This window comes from Syngnathus scovelli, chromosome 12 (genome assembly GCF_024217435.2).
Source record: "Syngnathus scovelli strain Florida chromosome 12, RoL_Ssco_1.2, whole genome shotgun sequence".
Taxonomy (NCBI): Eukaryota; Metazoa; Chordata; class Actinopteri; order Syngnathiformes; family Syngnathidae; genus Syngnathus; species Syngnathus scovelli.
Genome location: NC_090858.1, coordinates 2,224,766 through 2,246,698, shown reverse-complemented (window position 1 = coordinate 2,246,698; position 21,933 = coordinate 2,224,766). Strand labels below are relative to the sequence as shown.

At 40.5% G+C, this 21,933-nt stretch overlaps 3 protein-coding genes across 7 annotated transcripts in view; 2 read left to right on the top strand and 1 right to left on the bottom strand.

The window, feature by feature from the left end:
• The window catches only part of slc8a1b (solute carrier family 8 member 1b), a 56,656-nt gene extending 46,874 nt beyond the window's left edge, over positions 1-9,782 (top strand). For all 3 annotated transcript variants that reach the window (XM_049736923.2, XM_049736922.2, XM_049736924.2), the window contains 4 exons: positions 1,614-1,799; positions 1,877-1,966; positions 4,589-4,692; positions 4,762-9,782. In XM_049736923.2, the coding sequence (XP_049592880.1) occupies positions 1,614-1,799; positions 1,877-1,966; positions 4,589-4,692; positions 4,762-5,034 (653 nt within the window). In that variant the 3' untranslated portion in view covers positions 5,035-9,782. The remainder of the gene's footprint in view (positions 1-1,613; positions 1,800-1,876; positions 1,967-4,588; positions 4,693-4,761) is intronic.
• Positions 9,783-12,297: 2,515 nt separating this feature from the next.
• On the bottom strand, positions 12,298-15,557 carry LOC125978982 (uncharacterized). Of its 2 annotated transcripts, none has more exons than XM_049736928.2 (6): positions 15,102-15,557; positions 14,507-14,692; positions 14,263-14,432; positions 13,882-14,031; positions 13,590-13,723; positions 12,298-13,369 (listed from the first exon to the last, which is right to left on the bottom strand). In XM_049736928.2, the coding sequence occupies exons 1-6, from the start codon at positions 15,279-15,281 to the stop codon at positions 13,074-13,076; spliced, it is 1,116 nt and encodes a 371-aa protein (XP_049592885.1). In that variant the 5' UTR covers positions 15,282-15,557; the 3' UTR covers positions 12,298-13,073. The 2 variants fall into 2 exon arrangements, with proteins under 2 accessions (XP_049592885.1, XP_049592886.1); XM_049736929.2 differs by having other exon boundaries at positions 14,263-14,429; positions 15,102-15,552.
• A 3,157-nt stretch (positions 15,558-18,714) lies between these two features.
• Positions 18,715-21,864, top strand: thumpd2 (THUMP domain containing 2). Of its 2 annotated transcripts, none has more exons than XM_049736926.1 (11): positions 18,715-18,933; positions 19,089-19,227; positions 19,295-19,543; positions 19,690-19,796; positions 19,947-20,024; positions 20,112-20,164; positions 20,246-20,333; positions 20,420-20,491; positions 20,587-20,701; positions 20,774-20,894; positions 20,955-21,864. In XM_049736926.1, exons 1-11 carry the CDS (start codon positions 18,823-18,825, stop codon positions 21,229-21,231), a joined length of 1,410 nt encoding a protein of 469 aa, XP_049592883.1. In that variant the 5' UTR covers positions 18,715-18,822; the 3' UTR covers positions 21,232-21,864. The 2 variants fall into 2 exon arrangements, with proteins under 2 accessions (XP_049592883.1, XP_049592884.1); XM_049736927.2 differs by having other exon boundaries at positions 20,761-20,894.
• The last annotated feature ends 69 nt before the right edge of the window (positions 21,865-21,933 follow it).

The window sequence follows — 21,933 nt, the reverse complement described above, 5'->3', positions numbered from 1 at the left end:
GATTGGTTTTAAAGTTGTTGAGGTTCTGTGAGTCCCCCCCCCCCCCCCCCTTTTGCTGTGGCTCCCACACCTCATTAGCTGCTTTAAGTGCAAGGTGAAAGGTTAATTACCTTTTCTGGCTGGTTAAAGCGTGTCAAACCCAGCCACGACATCACGGCCTGGCTGCGTCAGGGTAATTGTCTCAGAGGTTGCAACTTGTAATTGATGCAAGATGATGTGTCGATGAAAGAGAAGAGAAGGCGCTCCTCAGGGATGTGTTCTTGGACCTCTCATTTATACACTTTGAATGTCCGCATTAAATCCAAAACTACTTTTGTCCATGTCCAGTAGAGCTTGATTATAAAGCCTTTGTGACTTAATGGTGGTCTTCCAACGAGTTAAATAAGTAGACGTCACAGAAATATGGTCACTCCAACATTATACTATTTATTTATTTATTGTTTGTCTGTTTGTTTATTTATTTATTTGTTTGTTTATTTTTTTATTTTTTTATTTAGGTGCAAACATGACTGATGCAATTTTTTTTTTGACATTATTGATTGACTCACTGCTCTTACTGATGAAGAGCTGCCTTGTTTACTAGAAACAATCAGCTTAATGGGCAGCTAGCTATCTGGGGATTGTGTGTGTGTGTCTGTCTGTGTGTGTGTGTGTATGGACTTTATGTGACAGGATATCTGGCAGGAGTGGCATCACATGAATATAAACATGAGTATGTCAGCACAAGTCAAACACACGCGCGCTTGCACACGCACACACATCGACGGCTGCTGTCATGCAGATGCGGCCGACGTTTGTGCTGTAAATCGAAGCTGCCAAGCCGTCATGCAAAACGATTAGAATTTCAGATTAGCAGATACTGAATCTCAGGAGATTATGCTTTTGAGGGATTTTTTTTTTTTTTTACAAAAACAGTTTAAGTCGAGATGCAATTAAAAGTGGATTTGACACTCATCAAATATAATCAAACTCGTTAAAATAATCATATGGAAATAAATGTTTGAAATAAAGTGAACTTTTTTTTTAAATGTAAAAACTACTTGTAAAAGTGCAATAATTATAGACATATTTATACAAAAATGATATTATAAAACAGTATTTATTGTTAAAAAAATCATAAGAAAATAAGTGTAAAATAAGAATCCTATATATATATATATATATGCGCTGTAATGAAATAATCACACCTTAAAGTCAACCTTTTCATTACGTAGCCAATCAAAGCATATTGGCCTCTATTTTGGTGCTTCCCAGTGGACGGGTACACCCTTATAATTAACACACAGAGGTACTTGGGGGGGTTTGACCTTCTAGTCGCCGTTGCATTTATACTTAATGAGCAAATTAGCCGCCGTCTGCTGACCTCTTGAAAAAAGGAAACATTTCTTTTCAACCACATTAAAGTCTCAATGATTTTGCTGTCAAAAGAAAAGGAATAACATGGCGCAGCTAAAGGCACAAGATCACACCTAATTATTCTAATTAGGTTTTAATTTGGTTCATTTAATTTATGTATGTATTGAGTATCATTAAGCACTTATTTAGATTTTCTTGAAATAAAAACATTTTCCTTACTTTGTTTATATAAATATTTTTTTTCCCTGTCCGTGCAGGTGAGGACGACGACGATGACGAGTGCGGCGAGGAAAAGTTGCCATCGTGCTTCGACTACGTCATGCACTTCCTCACCGTCTTCTGGAAAGTCCTGTTCGCTTTTGTGCCACCTACCGACTATTGGAACGGCTGGGCGTGCTTCGTCGTGTCCATCTGCATGATCGGGCTGCTCACCGCCGTCATCGGTACAACGCCGCGACACCTCTACGTGTGTGTAAGCTTGTGTGTGTGTTCCCAATGTCACACTTCCGTGTGATTACAGGCGACCTGGCGTCTCACTTTGGCTGCACTGTGGGCCTGAAGGACTCGGTCACAGCCGTGGTGTTTGTCGCCTTGGGAACGTCGGTACCAGGTGAGCTACAGTGACCCATGGTGTCCATTAGCCTGTCTATGGCAATTCCCATGATGTGTTAGCATGAAGCTAGCAGACATAGCTAGTTTTAAATCAACAACTTGTAATTCAAACAGTGATTTACTGAAGCTTCTTTGTGATACTACAGTGAAGGCACACAAGTCTGAATTCAGACTTGCCTGTATACAGTAGAAACCTTTAAAAAAAAGTAGATTAAAAATCTGCAATGAATGCATACGGAGTGGGCGTTCACTCTTTTTCTGCAATTGGATATTCTTCCCATTCCGGCTTTCACGAGGACTTTATGATCACAAACCCCCCCTGGGTCTCTCATTTTAGAGATTTGTGTTGTATTGCATAACATTTGCAATTCAGTACGGCCATTTTGCACCAGGGATTTATTCTTCCCATTTCCTTTCTGCACATTTTCGACTGGGAAGAATCAGGGGAAAAAAAGCAGGGCTATGCTGCCGCAGTAAATGATTTATTACTAAAGCAGCCTCTTAGAAACAGTCATTCAAAGGGGGAGGGCAAGATGAAGTACAGAGACTAGGGTCGAAGCAGTAAATGACCATGAAAGGAACAAAAACGACACTAAATGCACTCTTAGTGATGGATAAATTCATTGAATCAGTATTTATCAATCACGAACATTGTCGCTAGCGAGAGAAATGAAAACTACCACTGTATTCGTGAAATTTAAATATTTAAATATTAGATTCTTTTCTGCATAAATGAGCTGCAATTATGATTAAAACAAGAAGTAAAAATACCTATTTGAAATGTTCCTAATTCAAGGAAATAGTTGGACTGTAGTAGTACTCTAAAAAAAGAAATGTATTGTATTTATGAACCTAACAAACAATTTAAAAATCAATCCCTCCAAAAATAACAAATCCTGAATTTATCAAGCAATTTTTGTCAGCTATTGTTTGACAATTTGTTTGACATCTTTTAAAACTAATACGATCTTATCATGCCTGTATTTTGCATCAGTGCACTTCAGGTAGCACAAACTAATATAGGCTAAAAAAAAAAAAAATATCAGCTTCAACAGACAAACCCCCAAGCTATACAATGCTGGTTAATGTTTTAATACAGACACACACACACACACCGATTGATTGTATATATAAGCTGTGTTTACATAGCTATTAGCATGCGGCTATTTGTCATGTCAGGATCAGGCAGTCTTAAAAAAAGCATTAACATGATGCACAACACACACATCCAGATATACAGCGTGCTGCACAAAATGGAGGCAAGCAGCCCTTCTCCCCATTTAGTCTTATTAGCACACTCAAACACACAGTTGCCACAAAACAGACCTGCAGTTATTTGGCTTTCGCAGTTCGTAAATCCCCTCTCGCGCCGTGATTTCCGTGACGATTAACCTCGTTTATCACAGCTATCTCGACCCCGCGCACACACTCGGGCGCAGAAAACAAACAAGTAAAAACTGGTGGTTGTAAACACCTAAGCTGCATGATTTCACAAGTTGAATTCACTGCCAAGTAAAAGTCCTTGAAACAGTAGGAAGCGTTGACAAAGTGTACAAAAGGCTACGCTTAGCAACATAGCCAATCATTTCTCGCCAGCGCCACGATGATTGAAAGCGAAGCGTGGATGGCAGAGTCCATTACGTTTATTCACATTGACCTTTTCAAGTGGCAAAAAAAAAAATAGCGCTTTGGGCCACTCAAGACATTCCTAAACAGTTTTTAGTTTTGACACTTTTATATCGCCAGAAGAAACAAAATGGAGCTTCTGAGACCTCTACCGAAGCAAATAAAACATTTATGGGATTGGACAAAAAAAAACATCTCGACATGTTGGCGAGGTGGCGGTTGATTGTGCTCTAGTGGGAAGAAACTTAGTGAAGAAACTTTCCTCCATGGTCCCCCTGAGGCCACGGCAGGAGGCGAGAGGTATATGAAGGTAATTTAGCAGCTTGACTTTAGCGGAGCGTCACTCCCTAACGGCATCTTCTGCTCGGGAGGGCGGAGTTTTGATTGACAGCTAGTCGTTGGGAAACGGGGCAGGGAGCTGTCTCCGGAGAATGACGCTCGTTGCTGAACATTGAAATGGCGCGGGGTGCACATGCAGGATTTGAAAAGAAGTGGCGTCTCAAAATGGAGGCAGGTGGTATGCACACATACACGCACGAAAGCGAGAGAGCAGAAGGTCCTTGAAGCTTTACGGCGAGTTAGATTTATCTTCACAGTCCGTTTTTTCTTCGGCCCATTGCCTCGCACCCTTCTGCACCTCCGCTCCTTTGGGTGCTCCCATCATCCCTTTTTTTCTTTCTTCCCACCATCATCCGTTTTGGCTGACGTTTCAAGGAAAAGCATCACTCGATCGCCCTCGTTTGCGCGCTTGTGAAAGAGTCCGTAATGAAGAGGAGCTGCTGACCTGTGACTTCCTCCTTGCTCTTTAGATGTTTTGGGATCACAACTTCAGGGAAAAGTTTTGAGACAGTTTGCTGAGTCATTGGGAAGTTAAGAGAAGAAACTGTTGGACAAATTGGACACTTTGTGAATAAATGAAGAGACCGCTAATCATCTGATGGGATCAGCGTTAAATTTATGGAGCTAATGCCTCGTGTGCGTGTTTCCTTCTCAGACACTTTTGCCAGCAAGGTGGCAGCCATCCAGGATCAGTACGCCGACGCCTCCATTGGCAACGTGACAGGCTCCAATGCTGTCAATGTTTTCCTGGGCATTGGGGTGAGTGTTTTGATTGGGTGACCAGAAGGAAAGCTGACCGGTTTCTAAAAGTTGGTGTTTACGTGACAGGTGGCGTGGTCCATCGCCGCAATCTACCACCAGAGCAACGGCAACATTTTCCGGGTGGACCCGGGCAAGCTGGCCTTTTCCGTCACGCTCTTCACCATCTTTGCCTTCATCTGCGTCGCCATACTGATGTACCGGCGGCGGCCCGAAATTGGCGGCGAGCTAGGCGGGCCGCGGACTGCCAAGGCCCTGACCACCATGATGTTTGTCAGCCTTTGGCTCCTCTACATCCTCTTCTCCTCACTGGAGGCCTACTGCCACATCCAGGGCTTCTAAGATGGTGAAATACCATCCAGAGGGGAGGGGGGGGGATTTCAGGGGGCGGAGTCAAGGTGGCCTACTCGGTCGATCGTTCCCTCTCTTTTTGACGGCTGAATGGATGAAGGAGTGAAGGATGCACCGGTGCATCTGAAAACACAAACGAAGGAAAACGTGGACGTGGAATCACACCGGAACTATTCAAATGCATTTCTTCATTTAAAACAAAAGCCACTAAGAAAAAAAAATGGTCTTAAATTTGCCGTCCGTAGAGTTCGCGCACCAGGTAGAATTTTCCAGACTGATTTGTTGCGTTTCTGACTCCGTGCATGAGTGGACGATACTGACAATATGACCACAGGAGAGCCAGTGTGTGTGAATGTGTGAGTGTGTGAGTGTGTGTGACATCACTGCTGCTTAGGGACTCAAGTACTGAGTAGTCAAGTACTGTGAAAACAAACAACAACAAGATAAACTCGCCTCTTTGTTTTTGCTCCGCGAGACTGAAAACGCTTTTAAGTATTCAACGCGTTGTTTTTTTTTTTTTCATTGGCCTGTAGAAACGCCGAGTCGCCGTCATCGTCGTCGTCCATGAGATATGTAAATAAAACCCAGCTTATTCACGAGTTGCGTTCGCAGCTCGTAGCGAATGTTTTCCCCCGGTCGCGCTGGACGTCTTTTCTGTTGCTTTATACTGTAGAATGCCGTTCGGACATGACAACAAGAGCTTATATACCTTTAATCAGGCCTCGTCTGATCGGACAAAATGGCCACTATACCGTTTAAAACTGTTAAGAGTATTACAAGTGCATATATATATATATATCTACATATATATATATATATATATATCTACATATATATATATATAGATATATATATATATAGATTTTTGTTTGTTCTCACCTAGTGTAGATGTAAAATAACATTAAGGTACCACCCTCAGTCATTTTCTGATGCCTCACTCCCATTTACGTAGTTTTGTCTCTTGTTTTGTCTTAAACCCAAACCCTACTACCCTCCTCCACACAATCGATGGACCATTCCAAATCCTTAAGGGCTGACCTACATTTATGACCACCACCCCTTAACCCGAACTTGTTCCCTTGCTTGTAGTTTTGTCTATGGGGGTACACAGCTAAACCTGATAACAATGGCTGATGTTGCGTAAGACGGGACAGCCCCCCCCCCCCCCCCCCAAAAAAAAAAATTGAGCTGTTGAGAGTGGGTAAAGGTTTTCTGTAATTCTTAAGCCCAAAAGTATTTTGAGCAAATAAAATGTATTCAGAGACCTGGGAACTTTTTAAAATGGTGAAAAAATCTGGAGTCCACACCCCTGATCATCTACCACAGCTCGTCCTGGAAAAATTGATACTTATCTTATCTCATGTCGTTCTTATTTACAGATTATCTTAAATCCTACTGCTGATCTCAGCAAGTTGCTGAGGGGCTTTTCCACACAGCAACAACGAGGCGCTCTAAAGCAGCCAAGTGTGTGTCTAGGTACTGTTTTAGCCATGCCCCAAAAAATCTGAAAACTGAATTTTAATTGTTGTCTTTGCACGTTTTCAGCACTTAAACATAATTCGAAACAAATCTCTGAAATCTCATTTCAGGGTCTTTCAAGTATTTCTTATCAATTTTGTGACGGAACCTGATTTGTTCTTTTACTTGATATCTTATTTTAAAGATAGAATTTGCAATTAGATGTGTAAATCAATTTTCAACACAGCTCTGTGTAAAACTGGAGGTGAGTTTGGCGTAAATATGTTAAAAATACAACTCTGGAACGACTCTCCTCTTTAATGACTGAATTCACTCATGGTCATAACAACGATAATAATAATATCCGTCCAACTCTTGCATGATGCACGACTTTTTTCCCCGTTTGGAATTCTCCTTGAAGGCCTTCGAGTGGCAGTTTACCCCTGTTTTTGTCAAAGGGAAATATTTCTATGCGAATATTGACTGTACAAGGGTTTTCTAGCCGAGGGGTTGTTTTCTTACAAAAAAACACACACAGACAAAATTTATTCACCTTCTTAAGAGCTTGTGAGAACCTTAACCACGTTCAAAATTTCTATATGTATTTGTCTCTTCACTGGCATGGAGCTGAAGGTTTATACACTGTAAAAAGTTGTGCTTCTTTGTGGAGGCTGTCACTTTTTGAGTAACTTCAACTGTTAGCTTTGGTGGTAGCTTCATGTGGTTGGACTTACTGAAAATGTGCACGCTTGCCATATTTGTTTGAGCGCAGGAATGAAAAGCTTGTAGTCACGTGTTCATAGGTGTTTGCATCAAATTAGGTAGTTAGCCTTTGTCTTGTAATGGGGAATGAAATGATTTTGCTATTGTTCTATGACGATTTTTTGAGTCCAAACAGTCTCTGCTGGAGATGATGCTGTATTTGAGACCGCTGGGAATTTGAAGTTACGCTCCCGAAAATAAACACACGCACTTAACCGGACCAAATATGGCAAATCGGACTTCAGGACATCAATCGTCAATTGGGCTACTTAAGGATGAACATTAACAATAGATTTGTGCTTTTTATCAAAACTGTAACTTAAAAAAAACCATTCATTTGGTTTTGTCTTTGAATTTCTTTAATGATGGCAAAGAAAAAGATTTATGACGATAATGGGAGCCAAGAATAACTCATCCGTGTGTTAATTTCCCAATTCTTAAATGCAGCATTAGCCCAAGCTAGCAGTGATGCTAACAGAGCAGAAGTGGACAGTTTATTTTATCAATGAAGGAAAAAGATTTGCACTGACTCTGTGGCTTTTGTGAAATGGCTACTGCTCTAATGTTAGTTTTCCTTTCTAATGTCAAAGTTGCTTACAATGTAAACAACCACCTTGTACTTAATGTAAAAAACTGAGAAAACTACAAAACGACGCAATTTACCTCCTGGTGAACTTCCTGACTGATTCGAGCTACGGATGAACGAACGGACAGGAATGGGAACCGGGACGACGGCGTGAAACGATACCAAACAGGAAGCGGAGGTGGGGGGGAAATGAAGTTACAGCCATATTTCGTTGATTTGTGGGTCAGCGAGCATATGTGTGTATCGTCCTGGTGTCTTATCTGTCCTCCATTGCTTTTGTCTTCACTACCGGAAAACTGAACATAAGGCAGCGACCAGTTTGTCTATCTACATCTATCTCCATGTTTTTTGGGAATGTCGACGTGATACTTGTGGACACAGTGCATGAATGCTAATGTGTGTGTACATAGTAGAGTTATAAAGAATCGTATCTCATTATTCCAATTAAAAACAAAAAAATAGGTCTGAATGCTGTACAGATTCAGGATTTCTCTTCATTTTCTTGATCTAAATTGTTTTGGGAGGAAATTGCACATTGCAGCAAAGGCGTATTAAGGCCACACAGCAAAGAAATCAAAAATACACATGAGAAAAAAGTTGTATGTTTTCAGGATTTAAGTCACATGTTCTTGAGGGGGAAAATTTAGTATTGTTTATTGATATCAAGTATAATAACCAAAGGGCATTTTTAGGTTACCATCACAGTATCAATGAAATAATAGTTTTTGTAAGCAATTGTGGCATTTTTGTCTTGTTTTTTTGAAAATGAACAAATGTGACTTAAGCAACGACGCTCTTAGACTGACGATATATGACTTCACCCTTGTACAGCTAATACTATGAGCTCCAAAATAAATTTCTCAAAAATAAACATTAATATCGGTAAATTATAACTTTTATCTATTTTTTTTAGATAAATGCCTTTCATCTGGAAATTATATTTTCTTTTCCACGTAAATTACTGTGTATGACTTTACTCTAGGAAAATATCAATTTTGTTCAAATTTCAGAACTTGTATTTTGAAATTATACTTGAACATTTTACATTTTATATATGAGTCATAATTTTACATTTACAACTTTTAATCACAGAATAGATGACTTCATTCTCATTAAATTAAAGTTTCTCTCAAAATTGAGCAACTTTATTCTCATACAATTACGACTTTAATCTTGAAAATATACAAATCTTTATTCTCACAATGTATTTTCTGCTCATTTCAATGTGGTCCTAATTCTCCTTCATACATTTCAGTTTTTTGTCCTTCAAAAAAAAAAAGGGAGGGGCAATATCTGCTGCTGTTGAATGATAAAGATGGCTGGGACTTCACGTAAAAGTTTATTTTGCCGCAAAAGAAATTTTATTGTGTATATACTGTACAGTGTTATTAAAAAAATAAGCGCAGGTGGCTGTCAACGTCAGCCCATTAAGCGAAATATTTATTAGGGGGGAAAAAAAAAGAAAGTCGGTGCAGTCAACAATGACTTACAGTTGCGTTTATTGCCTTTGTGGGACATTGCTTTGTTTTTTCACCTTTTTTTGAATTTCCAACGGGCCTTTTTCCGCCATTATTTGTGTTGGTCTGTCTTCACGACTCACTCCACCAACTTGCTGTCGTTCCTATCATGCTTTGCGTCATCCACTTTTCTCTCACAGGGTGCAGTTTGCCACTTAAATCATCTTTGGTCAAATAGGGACTTTGTTCTTTTGCCTCTGTCCTCTTTGTATGTAATCGTGTTTTTGTTGATTGAGTCTTAATATTATTTGTCAGAGACCAACGGGAAAGTTATTTGTGTGTTTGTTTGTGAGCGCGTGTGCGCATGCGTGCGTTTGTGCGCGTGTGTGTGTTGCCACTAACTGTGACTGCTCTCCATGGTACTTCTGATTAAAAATCCAATCAAATAAAGTTTGAGATACCCTGTTTCAGAGACACCGCGAATTCAGTGTTTTACTGTGTGTGTTGTGACTTTCAGCTAGAATTTATTCTTTAGATTCTAAAGTACACAAATGTATTTTTTAAATACATGGAAAATTTACGAGTGCAGTCCTGGAAAAAATCATTTAAAAAATAATTGAAAAATAAAAATTCGCAAAAATAAAAACAATTTTTTTCCAATGTAATTTAATTTGTGAAAATTGAACATTTTTTCCTCTATAAATGATTTTTTTTTCTTCTTGAATATGTCCTAATACAACTTAATTTTCATGACGTGAAGATAAAAATGCCCTTTTCATTTTGTCGACGCGACGCAGCCAAGCACGGTCATGTTCATCCTTTATAATCTTTTTTTCTTTTGTGTTTAGCAACCATCGACCACAATGCTAATTAACTGTCTTGTCTTTTTGAGTCACAGGCAGCGACTGATTAATTCTGTTTACGTAGACTTGTAATAAAGGAGCATTGTCTCCACTTGCTTTGCGGTGCTCGTCTGTGGTGATGATAATAATAATAATAATAATAATGGTAGTGGAGGGCTGCTACTATTGTATTTGCATTCATGATGTCCTTTGGGTAGAAAAAGATGCTAGCACAAACAACATTTGTATTCATTCCATCGTGATTTGATTATTTGTCATTCATTGTACCGTGTATCCTCAAGGAGTGACTGTGTTTCCCTAACCTGCCCTAAAATATATGCTTCTATAAAGGCTTAGAAAATTAATTCATAAGACAAACTAATGAGAAGCTTGCAAACAAACTGCCTGCTTGATTCATCAACTTCTTCTGCAGTTGAGTTACTACTGTAGATTCCATAATCTCCAACACATAAAAAGATATTCTTCCTTGGGCTCCACATTTATAGTCATAAAACAAGCCATTAGAGATAGATCAGTCGGTGGCTCGCCAGATGCTTGAACTTCACCTGCCTCTTTGGTCTTTGCGCATCGTGTGCCACTATCTAATTCCGCTTCCTTGGGTGAGAGCAGCTGCCTGGCTTCTGCTGGCTTGGTATGCTGATGCCACTTGAAAGGAGCAACAGAAAATGACTTTTCCTCTTCTGGGGGGGCTCGCATGTGCTAAAGTAGCAGCTGGTGAGGTTGCACGTTGTGAAAGTTGAAAAGTGCAGATGCTCGCCGAAGCATTATTAATATGAAACACACCCATATACACATATATATACAGCCTCATATACTACTGAATGTTTTTTCCTCTCTGTATTCTGCAGAAGGTCTCCGACACTTCAATACCTCGGTGATGCCTGCTCTATGTGGAGGTAAGAAGAAGATCAAATCAGCCTATGTGTCACTCTACTGTCTAGACGTGAATCTGGCTTACCTCACATATCCTCGTTGACTGAATCTTTATTCCGCCTTTAGAACGTGGCTGGAATCACAATGTGTGCTATACCTGTGTGAAGTAATAGAAGCACCACCATTGCTAGTCTACAGGGAGATGTTCCACATGTCAATTTGATGTGGATTTCTGGCAGGTACAAAGCCTCTAAAGCTCTCTGCTGATTTAGAGAACAGGGTGGAACATATAGAGCATTACAATAGTGTCTAAAGATCTTTAGGCAGGACATTCTGAATCTGTAATCGCACAAATAGCTATTTAATTTTAGGTGTGCCACAGGGCTTTGTTCTTAGCCCTGTATCATTGTCATTTAAGAACATGAGTTCATTTAAAGATTGTGTCACTTATTGTAGTTTATCAAGTTGTTCAGATTTCTTTCAATCAGGAGAGGCTGTTTTGAGATTTGACCTAGATAATGTGCTTGGCAAAACCCAGGCATGGACATCCAATCATCTGGTTAGACATCTGGGCCCACTATTTAAGTCCGTCAACCACCAGTGTTTGCCGTTCCAAATATTTACATCTAAAGACCAAGTCTTGGTGCTCCCCAGTCTTCATTTATGTTATTAACCCAAAAAAAGTGAAGCGACCCGTCGGAATACGGGAGGACGAACAACTACAAGACGGTATGTGTGTGTTCATGTACAAGCAGCTGTTTCTCACATAAACACACACACACAGATTAGACCGAAATGTCAGGCAAATACCAAAGCCTGAACTCCGCCCGGCATCCAACGTGTGTGTTACCATTGAACGTAAATGATGACATTTGAAGCATTTTAGATGATTACATGTGAGGAACACAAGTAGTAGTGAGGTGAAGATGAAAGGAGAATTTAATCTTTCACCGTTTGAACTCGCCGGTAAAGGGGGAACAATGAGCGTTTGACAAATGGTGCGTTCACTCTGATTGATTGTCTCTTTAGAGCCTGTTCCAAGTGACTGAAAGTTAATTCTGCTCAAATGAAATGAGTTCAGCCAGTAGGCTTCTAAATCAATGACGAAGTTTCAGACCTTATGCTCCACTGCCACTTTATTATATTAGATGATTATTTATTTATTATTATATAGTATTTTATGAGTCATGGTGGAAATTAAGAATATTTTTTTGATTATCATGATTACTGTACATAATAAATGATAATAAATCACTTGTGCCAGATCCTTATCATTTATTCAAACTAACCAAAGTAAATTATGTTGCCCCAACCCAAATACATTAATATAGACCAAATTGCTTATTGTTAAAAAAAAAAAAACATTTAATGATGTTTTTTTCCCTTCAAGGATGGTATGGTATGCTTTTATTGCCAGTCCACAATATTAGGGACCCCAAAAAAAAGATTCAATCACAACCAACAAACTCTTCTCCATTCATATACTTTGTTTGAAGCAGTTCTAGATAAAAAAAAAAAAAAAGACCACCTTCTCACTTCCCACCAGTATGTAGCACAAGTACCACTTCAATCCTTTCACCATTCTGCACCATCCTATTTATCATCTCGCCTTCATCACCTATCCTTTCCCTCTCTGTCTCTTTCCTGCATTACCAACTTTGTTCTCCGCTGAGAGGGCCCGTGGGCGGCAGTGCAAACCCTTGTCGAGTTAGAGCGGCGCTTTTTCCCCGTTGCCGCGGCAACGCGCCCGCAACAACAACCACCTGAGAAGAAAAGAAATAGCCAGCCATCCATCTCTGTTGAACTGTGCGAAAGTCAACTATCTGCCAGCCTGCGTGGAAAAGAGCAAGACGAGAGTAATAACAGCAATCAAGCGCCGTTCGGCGAGGAGTCATCGGAGCGGAAGCCGTGCTTGCGTGTTTTAAACCGACACGTAACGCAACTTGTGACTGTGAATGTCACTCGGTGTGTCACGTTGGAAAGGTCAGGAGGAAAAAAAAAAGTGCCGTAAAGTTAAACTAGTTAGTTCTGTTATTGTTTGACATGTCTTTCCACAATACTCAACTTCAACTCTTTATCGCTCCTTTGATCATTTTTTTTTGTTTTGTCTTGTGTTTCGAGCGTGTGTCCTTCACATTGTCCTTTCTCTTTGGTCAGACAATCCGCAGCGACAATTCCGATTCTCATTGCTCTCAGCTCGTCGCTGGCCTTGGTGAAGTAGTTCTTTAGCTCCCCCACGGGACCGTCTTCAGAGAAGATCCGCTCCACGTACGCCTCGGCGTACTGATTTGAACTGATAGAGTCGGAGTGGATCCGGGATGACAAATCTGTAACATGGAGGTGAGAAAATGATAAGGCTTAAGTGCTGTGAAAGCTGGCTTATTAGCTGACTCGAAGGGCTGCAGAGAAAAATGGAAGTGCATTTCCAAGTAATGTTCATGCTAATGCAAAGAAAGTGAAGTTTTTGGAACCAGAATATGAGGTAGATTTTTTTTTTTGCAATAACATATATCGAATTATTGAGTGGTTCTGACCAACAGACATTACCTATCTCTGCCTCCAGGGCGGCGAGAGTGACACTGACGCTCTTTCCCGTTTCCCTGTCAGTGAGCGTCAGGCCCGTCAACACAAGCTCGCGTCCTTTACGTTTCGCCACATGCACTGTATTGAGCTTATAACACCTATAAAAGACACAGAAGAATATGTCTGGAAAAATTCTATCCAATTTGTACTACAACAAGATGCCATGTCATTATTTTGCGTTCCACTAGAGGGAGCCCCTGTTTCTATGGAAAGCTGCTTAGTTTGTCCTTTATTGTGTGTGGATTGGCTGTTTCACCTGTAAGCAGGTAGGATCTGGGCCAGGTCCTCCTTGTATTGGTCCAGCACAGCTCTTGCTGACAGGGGTTCCCCCAGCCCCTCCAGATCAGCCAGGTTAATCAACATTTGGGTATGGAACGCTGCTCCGCTAGCCCAGAACCTCAAAGACCTGGAGATCCAAAGTGGCAAGTATCTCAATAGAAATACTGTACATAATTGTGTTTCTTTTTATTTTTACTTGTTCATTTAACATAGCTGAATAATTGACAGCTTGGCTAACTTTAGCCCACGTTAGACGATAGTTAGCATGTTGGGAATTAGCTGCCATTCCACTAATCAAGAGTGTGTTACTTAAGCATAGCGTGTGATGCCATCATCATTTTTTTTCACAGCAACTCACTGTGAGTCACAATCTCCGCCCACCAGGGAGATTTTCAGCTGGGTCAGCGTGAAGCTGAGCTGGGCCTCCATTCTCAGAGAGTCTTGTATGAGTCGGGTTTTATAAGCCAAGTTAATCCTGCAGCGTTTCAAGTACTCCTCCATAACTTCCTGAAGTTCTCGCACTCTCTGCTGGAGATCATGTTTTATTTGACGTCCATCCAAAGAGTCTCATGGTCATATATATTACAACAAGTGATGGGAACCTGGGATGAAGATGAACCAGTCGCCTTCTTTTTCAGCCCAGATGAGGACATAACAAGCAGGTCTATTACGATGGCAACACCCAGTCCCAGCAGCCCGGTCAGACGGGGCTTGTCTGAGGTTGATGATAGTAGTCCAATCAGATCCTTCAGGTAGGTGGGTGCCAATTCGCCAATTTCATCCAGCAGCTGAAATTAGGCAAAAATGTTAACAGTATGATTAATTGACATATACAACAAAAAGAAGATGGTCACATCTGCACAGTGAGCTGCAATGTTATAAAAAGAGGATAAAGAATATATGCCCATGATGTATATATTCTCTCTCTAAGTGTTGCTGCACTATTTGTGTTCACATATCCAATTTGCTTGGTATTCAAGACAAAAACAAAAATCAGACAAGTACTGACTTGTATTTTGAAAAATGACTAAGTTGCGTCAAGGTAAGAAAATAGTGGACGTTTTCAACGACTGCAATAAAGCACGAGTACTGTACATCTAAAAAAAAAAGTACAATGATGTCACGACATTGCTTCAAAGCACTTACAAAGTCACTGCCGGGAAATATTTACACACTGTGACATAACTTGGCAATAACCTGAAGCATTTGCGCCTGGAAGCAGGCTCCTGGGTCTTCATTGTGATTGGCCAACAGCAGGGGGTTCACGACTCTGAGATTAGGCACACCTCCACCCTCCAGCATGGTCCGGTACAGAAGGTTACCAATGGCATGTTTCACCCCAGGGATCTTCTCTTCTAATGACAGCGGCTGGCCCATGTTGTCGTCTTTAACGGCTAAGATGCTAAGCTAACACAGAGAAGAATGCGGCATTAGTTTGAGGTTTTGTGTGTGGCCTCTTCATAGCTTCTAGTTCCACTTCCTTTTCCTGCTGCAGGAAAGTTTCTCCAAGAGTAGACTGCAGTAGAATTTAGCTGAGCTGTAAATAAAGACCTCCCCCTAGCCACGGAGAGCAGGACTTGTCATCGTGGGAAGAGAGGGCCCTTTAAAGCCACTGACCCACCAAAGGCCCGCTGACCTCATTTACCTACAAAGAGTAGCACTTTTTTACAAATCTTGAAGTGGATGCAAATTAAATGAATCCTCTTCGTGCTAAAGGGGTAGAAGGAGCCAGCGGCGCCGTGGGATTGGAAGTAATAGCTACAAACTGACAAATAGGCCAAGGGCTTTTATTTAGCGAAATGGAACAGAGAGAGACCTTGATGGTGGTGTTTTTTTTTTTCTTTTCTCGAGATTAAATATGGGACAAGAGGGTGTGGAAATTTAGGTGGCGTTGGAAATGTTCTTTGTTATCTGGGACAAGGGCTTGATAGAGTGATATCCTTTTTGTCTGCAACTCAAGTTACTGCATGTCTAATTTTTAGCAAATTTCCACTTATCAAAGGACAAAATGTCTTTTGAGACCGATGTGCTATTATTTTTCTCAGTATTGCAACCCCAAAATTTCTGATTTTCTGCTAAGAGAATCACATCATTTCTTCAAATCACTTATTATGCAAATAATTACAATTCCCATCACCAAATAATACACCTGACACTAGCCAACAGGTATAAATGATTTTTTTTTCCCCAATCCTTTTCCCTTCACTTTTGGAACAATGCTCCTCCCTCATTCACATGACGTGTTGTTTTTGTTTTTGTGTACGGGTGCTGACTCATTGCTGACACACTTTACACTCCTCTAGGAGTAATGAATATTTCAATGTGCTTATGTCGCACACACACACACACACACACACACACACACACACACACACACACACACACACTGATTCATATACTGAGACTCCACTCTCCTCTGTTGTAAAGGTCTCTTTTACATTAGACTTTGAAGATGAGAGAGCACGTTGCAAGGAAGCTAATAAAAAGAGCACAAGGAAGAAAAAGAAAAGTATGGGAGAGATAAGAAGATGATACAGCAAAGGGAAAATGATTAAGTGGAGGCCAGACACATTGATCCCAATTCTTACTTAAGAGGTGAGCCAGGTTGGAACATTAGGGGAAAGATTAAGGCAGAAAAATAAAAGTTTTAGCCTCTAAATGACCTCTTGATACCTACATGGTCTAGAGGTGCCTTAATATTCTCAAAAAAAAAAGAAAAAGAATGTTTTTTTTTCAAGAAACTAACAGTAGTTCTAACAATTTCATTTCTAATTGGAAAATCAAAAATAATCTTTTAGCATGATGCTAACAAACAATGCAAAACACCATAGAGAGGCTAACGAATGCCATCAATGCGTTCTAACCTTTAAGCAACTGATATTTGAACACATTTGGTGGAGCATTACATGACAAATGACAAATATTACTGTCCTTTGTGAAACTGTTCTTTGTGTTATACATCCTGAGAAATACAAATAACAAAAAGATTCATTTCATCAGGTAATTCGAAATCCTTTTAGTTGTAACGTCCATATCGCAGGAAAAATAGAACAATTTTCCTTTGTGAACTCAAGCAATTTGATTAATGAAATAGCACTCGCATTCATCTCGGGAAATTATGCAAACTTGGCAGGTTGCATTATAATTTTGCTGCCTTTCAGAGTCACATTAAAAGCCTTAAAACTTGCGCCTGTGAGATGGATGGTGATTATAATGACCCTGAAAGCCGCTACGCATGTACATTTAAAGCAAGACGAATGGCTTTCTTACTGCTCAGCTTTTCTTTGTGACGTCGCCCACGCAACAGCTTTCACCGGGCTGTGATATGCGACGTGGCCGTGCAGAACGCCAATATCAATTCTGCTTTTCTACTGCTGCCATTTGGCGTCATTAGCCCTGCTGCTGATAAGTGGACACATAAAATGGATGCTGTGTCACACGCCTGCCACTGGCTGATGTATTGATTCATGTTAAACTTGTTTCATCCATGCCGGGGTTAATAGAAAATAATGAATAGATTAAAAGTGCATGATTAGGTAACTGAATCATGTAAAAATCCAATTGGCAAATTCCTGAGTAGATGTGATTTTCTCACAACTGGTGTCAGGTGATGATTGATTTACAAAACTTTCTAATATTGATCACATATTTTTTTCATGGCAAAAAAAGGATGACAAAAAAATCCATGATTTAATGAGACAACCAGAACAGTAAAAACTTTTTCTTCTAAACTCTGTGGCCCAAATGCTCCTATTGATTTTTCTGGGTTTAATAAAGCTGTGTATGATTTTGTTCTGCGGCACGTCGATACATTTCATTACGCCAAACAAGCGTCCAATCTGAACTTGTGACCTAGCAGTTTGCCTGCATTGCTTCTGGGTGAGGTAAATAATAATGTATTTCTGTATTTCTATGGACAATTTTGAGTCTACATTAAAACTTAACATATTTTAAAATGTGTGGGATGAAGCCCAAATCTTCTGGAGCTTTAAACTCAGATCCACATAACTGTGAGTCAAACATGTTAACATCTCCGTCAACCTTATAATATAACATAATAAAATCTAAAACGGGTACAAGCAGGGCGATCTGACCTTCCGTTTAGATCCCTTGACATTTTTAACTGTCCTCTGGGTCACTTTGGTCCCGAAGCGTGGCCTAAAGGGGAAATGCCATTTAAAAAGGCCACGGTTCATGAGTGTGTCTGTTAATGCATCAGTCGCTCTAAGTTAAGTCACTACACTAAAACGACTCTAAATTAGGTTGAGGCTTGTGTGCGTCTGTGGATTTATGCATGCTCACACTCTATTAACCCAATAAATAAATTCATTTATATCTGAATAAAACTTACTATTATTTAGATTTTTCTTGTTGAGGCATTGCATTGTCACGTCAAACAAGAAAGTGAGAACGTGTGGTGCTTTTTGATAACATTAAAAAAAATACTTACAGTACTCCATTTAAAGAAGTCATTTACATATGACAAACATTGTACACAAAAGCTGGAACAAATTCAATAAAATGGTATAAAGTGTGCATGGAACACATTAAACTTGAAAATTAATGATTAATGATAAATTCAACCTAGAAGTGGGGACGTTTTTTTTCTTCTTGCAATTAGCAATGCATTCCTGCATTCACAAAGTTGAGCAAAGGTAATAATAGAAATAACATTTTTAAAAATATATCACATTTTCATCTATTGGAGATATTTGTACTTGCTCATTATAGTAGAATACTGTTGCAAATTCAACTTGTTTTCCAAAGGAGACCCCTGCTGGAGCAGCAAATTAAATGCATCTTGATGACGTATTTCCGCTTCCGGCATAAACAAGTCAGCAAACATGGCGGTTCATCTTGGTAGAATATGAGCTTTTGACCCCCTTTTATCCTCAGATGAAACTTTACAGTAAACGTAATGGTCAATTTAGGCAAAGAAGCGAGTCTAATTCGCTACTTTTGCACAGCCGGTTACGGGATGGAACAATTTCTAATCGATGAGGTGACGAAGAAGCTGGCAGCTCACGACGTGAGTGGAGACAGTCAAGAAAAAAGGGGATAAAAACTAAGATAAGAATATTTTGGGCCCCTGCCACTTTCATTCTGCAAATTAGAAATTAAATATATAATAAATGAATAAGTGTTTCTTACTTAATTGCTTTATCACTATTATCTGTTTTACAGATTGAGCGGTTGGAAGGTAAAGTGCTGTTCAGCTCCTCCGCCCACATCAGTTTAGTGAAGGAGCTTAAATCTGCGGAAAGACTCTTCTTGTTGATGAAACGAGACTCGCCTCTCAAGCTGTCTGCCCATGCCAACCCAGGTAGCCAGCACGCATTAAAAAACACAAGATAATGAATGTTGAATCGTTTTGTATGTTATATTCACAGCCAGAGTTGCGTCTGTGCTGAAGTCTACGCTAATTGGTGACCTGCAACGTTGGACCAGTGCTGAAGTGACATGGAGGCGCCTGCAGGGGGTAGTAGGAGACAAGAAGAAGGAGGAGAGCAAGTGTGAGGAGCAGAGGAAAGTGGAAGAGGAGAACGTTTTGGGGGAAGACAATGAGCGCGACTTCCCAGCCATGAAAAAAAGGAGAAAGATGGACTGTGAAGATGAGGACGTCTACGCGGGAACGCATGGTAATTATGCTGAATTATACGTTAACTCTCCTGTTGTGTTTGTTTCTTGGGTACTGTACAAAAAGTTTAGAAACTGTCATATTAAGGATTTTAAGTACAGGCTTTTTAGCAACTTTAGAGTCTGATGTTTGTATTATTTTACTCAGACCAGGATAAAACAAGACCACAGGCTAACCGGCATTGTTCTGACCCACTTTCCTTTCGGATCAGCTGCAAGTGTTCTGGGTCTGTGTCCCGCCACCTCAGTGTTCAGGTACGGTAATTTTGGAATGGCCCGGTCAGAGAGCCCCAGATAAATATCTGCAATAGCATTTTCACTCAGGAATTCATCCAAATATCATTACACGTGTGTTTATAAAAATCTTAATTTTGCTTGATATCGCCTATTTCTTTATATCCAAAGGAAGTGAGTAAAGTGTTGGGAACCAGTCTGAGTGGACAGTTGGGCTGGAAGGTTGATTTGAGGAACCCCCAGATTGAGGTAGACAAAACTATTTTCATTTTCGTTATTCCAGTCGTGTTCTGTCGTTGTGCATGGTGTTTAGAGCTGCCTATTCTTGACTCGTAGATTACCGTGTACTTAAGGGATGACCATTGTCTGCTCGGGATACCGCTCACCAGGTTGGCACTCGCTCAACTGACCCCAAAAGGAAACATTGAATGCATTGTTTTGATTTGGTGGTGTTTGTTTATTTCCCTCAGGTTACCTTTTGCTAATCGGCGCTACATCAAAACGACAGGACTGAGATCCACAGTTGCCTGGGCGATGGCCGAACTGGCTCAAATTCAGGTATTTGGATCCTTTTAAAGCTGTGCATTGTGTTTATATTTTCGTTTTATTGTGTATTTACCATGAGATGACGATTTGATTCACAGTCAGGTTCCCTTGTTCTCGATCCAATGTGCGGCGTAGGAACCATCTTAATAGAGGCAGCACAGGAACACAAGGTCACTTTATTAGCGTGTAAGATGATCAGCACAGTTGTAATGTAAAAACGATAATTATATCATGTCCATGTTTTCTGTCTGAATTGGATTTTCAGCTCGCTTGTTTCCTGGGTTTGGACATTGATGACAGACAGCTGCACAAGGCCAGTGAGAATGTGGCGTTTGCGGAGCTGCGAGACAGAATGCACCTCTTGAAAGCTTCATCTACTCGTGAGGAATCTGGTCCAAGATGATAGAGAATGTGATTCTCTTAAGAATTCTCAAAAAAGTGTCCTCTGGCAGATATGCCTCTACCGAATGCGAGCGTGGACACGGTGGTGTGCGACCTGCCATTCGGCAAGAAGTTTGGCACCAAAACCGACATGGCCGCCAGTCTGCCACTCATCCTCGCCGAGATGGAGAGGTCCGTTGAACTGGCTGTAATGGTGAGAAAAAGTAGAAGGTAACGATCCTGTGCTTGCAGAGTTCTCCGGGTTGGTGGAAGCTTGGTTCTCCTCCTGAGTCCTCAGCTCTCGTGTCTCCTGAAAAAACTCCTCACGCCGCCGGGCACACAAGAAGCCGCAAATCAGGAAGGAGTCCAGGATGTCACTTCAACGCCTACCCAGGGTAAAGAGCCTCCAATTGGGCTAATGACCGAATCGTGCCCGCCTCTCTCCTCTCTGAAGCACCAGACCTCTCTGAGACTCAGCTTAGGTACCATAGATGGACTTCTACATAAATATATAAAAACACACACTTAATTGATTCGGCTTGGACATTTTTTATGGAATATCTTTGCTGGGAATTGCAAACCTGGATGATGTTCTTCAACAAGTGCAGTGTAAATGCTAAAAGTAACCACACCAATTTAATTCAGGGACCACATCACTTCACTTTTGTTGCGCTGCAGTGCTCACACACTGACCCCCATTAGCTGAATCACAATGCTGCCATCTGCTAGCGTTTAGCCCCGCTTAGCCTAGTTAAACTGTGAAGGGGCCAGACACGACCACACTTACTTACTTACAGGCTTCCATTCACTTCTCCTTGTGATTCTTGATGCCAGCACACCAACAATGGAATACGCAGCAATTTGGATTATTGCCCTTTATCCATCCATTCATATACACGACAGATTAATCAGCCCAACATGACTGAAAAAAGTTTTTGTATATCCTTTCAAGAATGTATGGATTTTAATCGGTCTCTAAAGTGCACTAAGTAGCCTCCTTGGAAAGTTAAAATAAAAATTAATATGCCGCTTTTATTCTCTTTGAAGTCTTCAACTGCTTTGTATGTAAATGTTTTTAGGTGTTGTGCTTTTCATTGTTTGAAGCACTTTGCGTTGCTTTGAGTATAGAATGTACTATACAAATAAATGTATAGCGTCGAGACTCGAGAGAATTGCATTCAACTTAAAAGTTAAATACAACAGAACTGTTCTTTGTGATTCGTTTGCATTC

Bases quoted from the DNA above. Each gene is read 5' to 3' on its own strand.
- LOC125978982 (XM_049736928.2), bottom strand. From the start codon at position 15,281: ATGGGCCAGCCGCTGTCATTAGAAGAGAAGATCCCTGGGGTGAAACAT. The intron at 14,693-15,101 runs GTTATTGCCAAG...GCCTAATTTCAG, and splicing joins TCCAGGCGCAAATGCTTCAG to CTGCTGGATGAAATTGGCGA. The intron at 14,433-14,506 runs GTTCCCATCACT...CATGATCTCCAG, and splicing joins CTGGTTCATCTTCATCCCAG to CAGAGAGTGCGAGAACTTCA.
- thumpd2 (XM_049736926.1), top strand. From the start codon at position 18,823: ATGGTCAATTTAGGCAAAGAAGCGAGTCTAATTCGCTACTTTTGCACA. The intron at 18,934-19,088 runs GTGAGTGGAGAC...TCTGTTTTACAG, and splicing joins AGAAGCTGGCAGCTCACGAC to ATTGAGCGGTTGGAAGGTAA. The intron at 19,797-19,946 runs GTACGGTAATTT...TTATATCCAAAG, and splicing joins CCCGCCACCTCAGTGTTCAG to GAAGTGAGTAAAGTGTTGGG.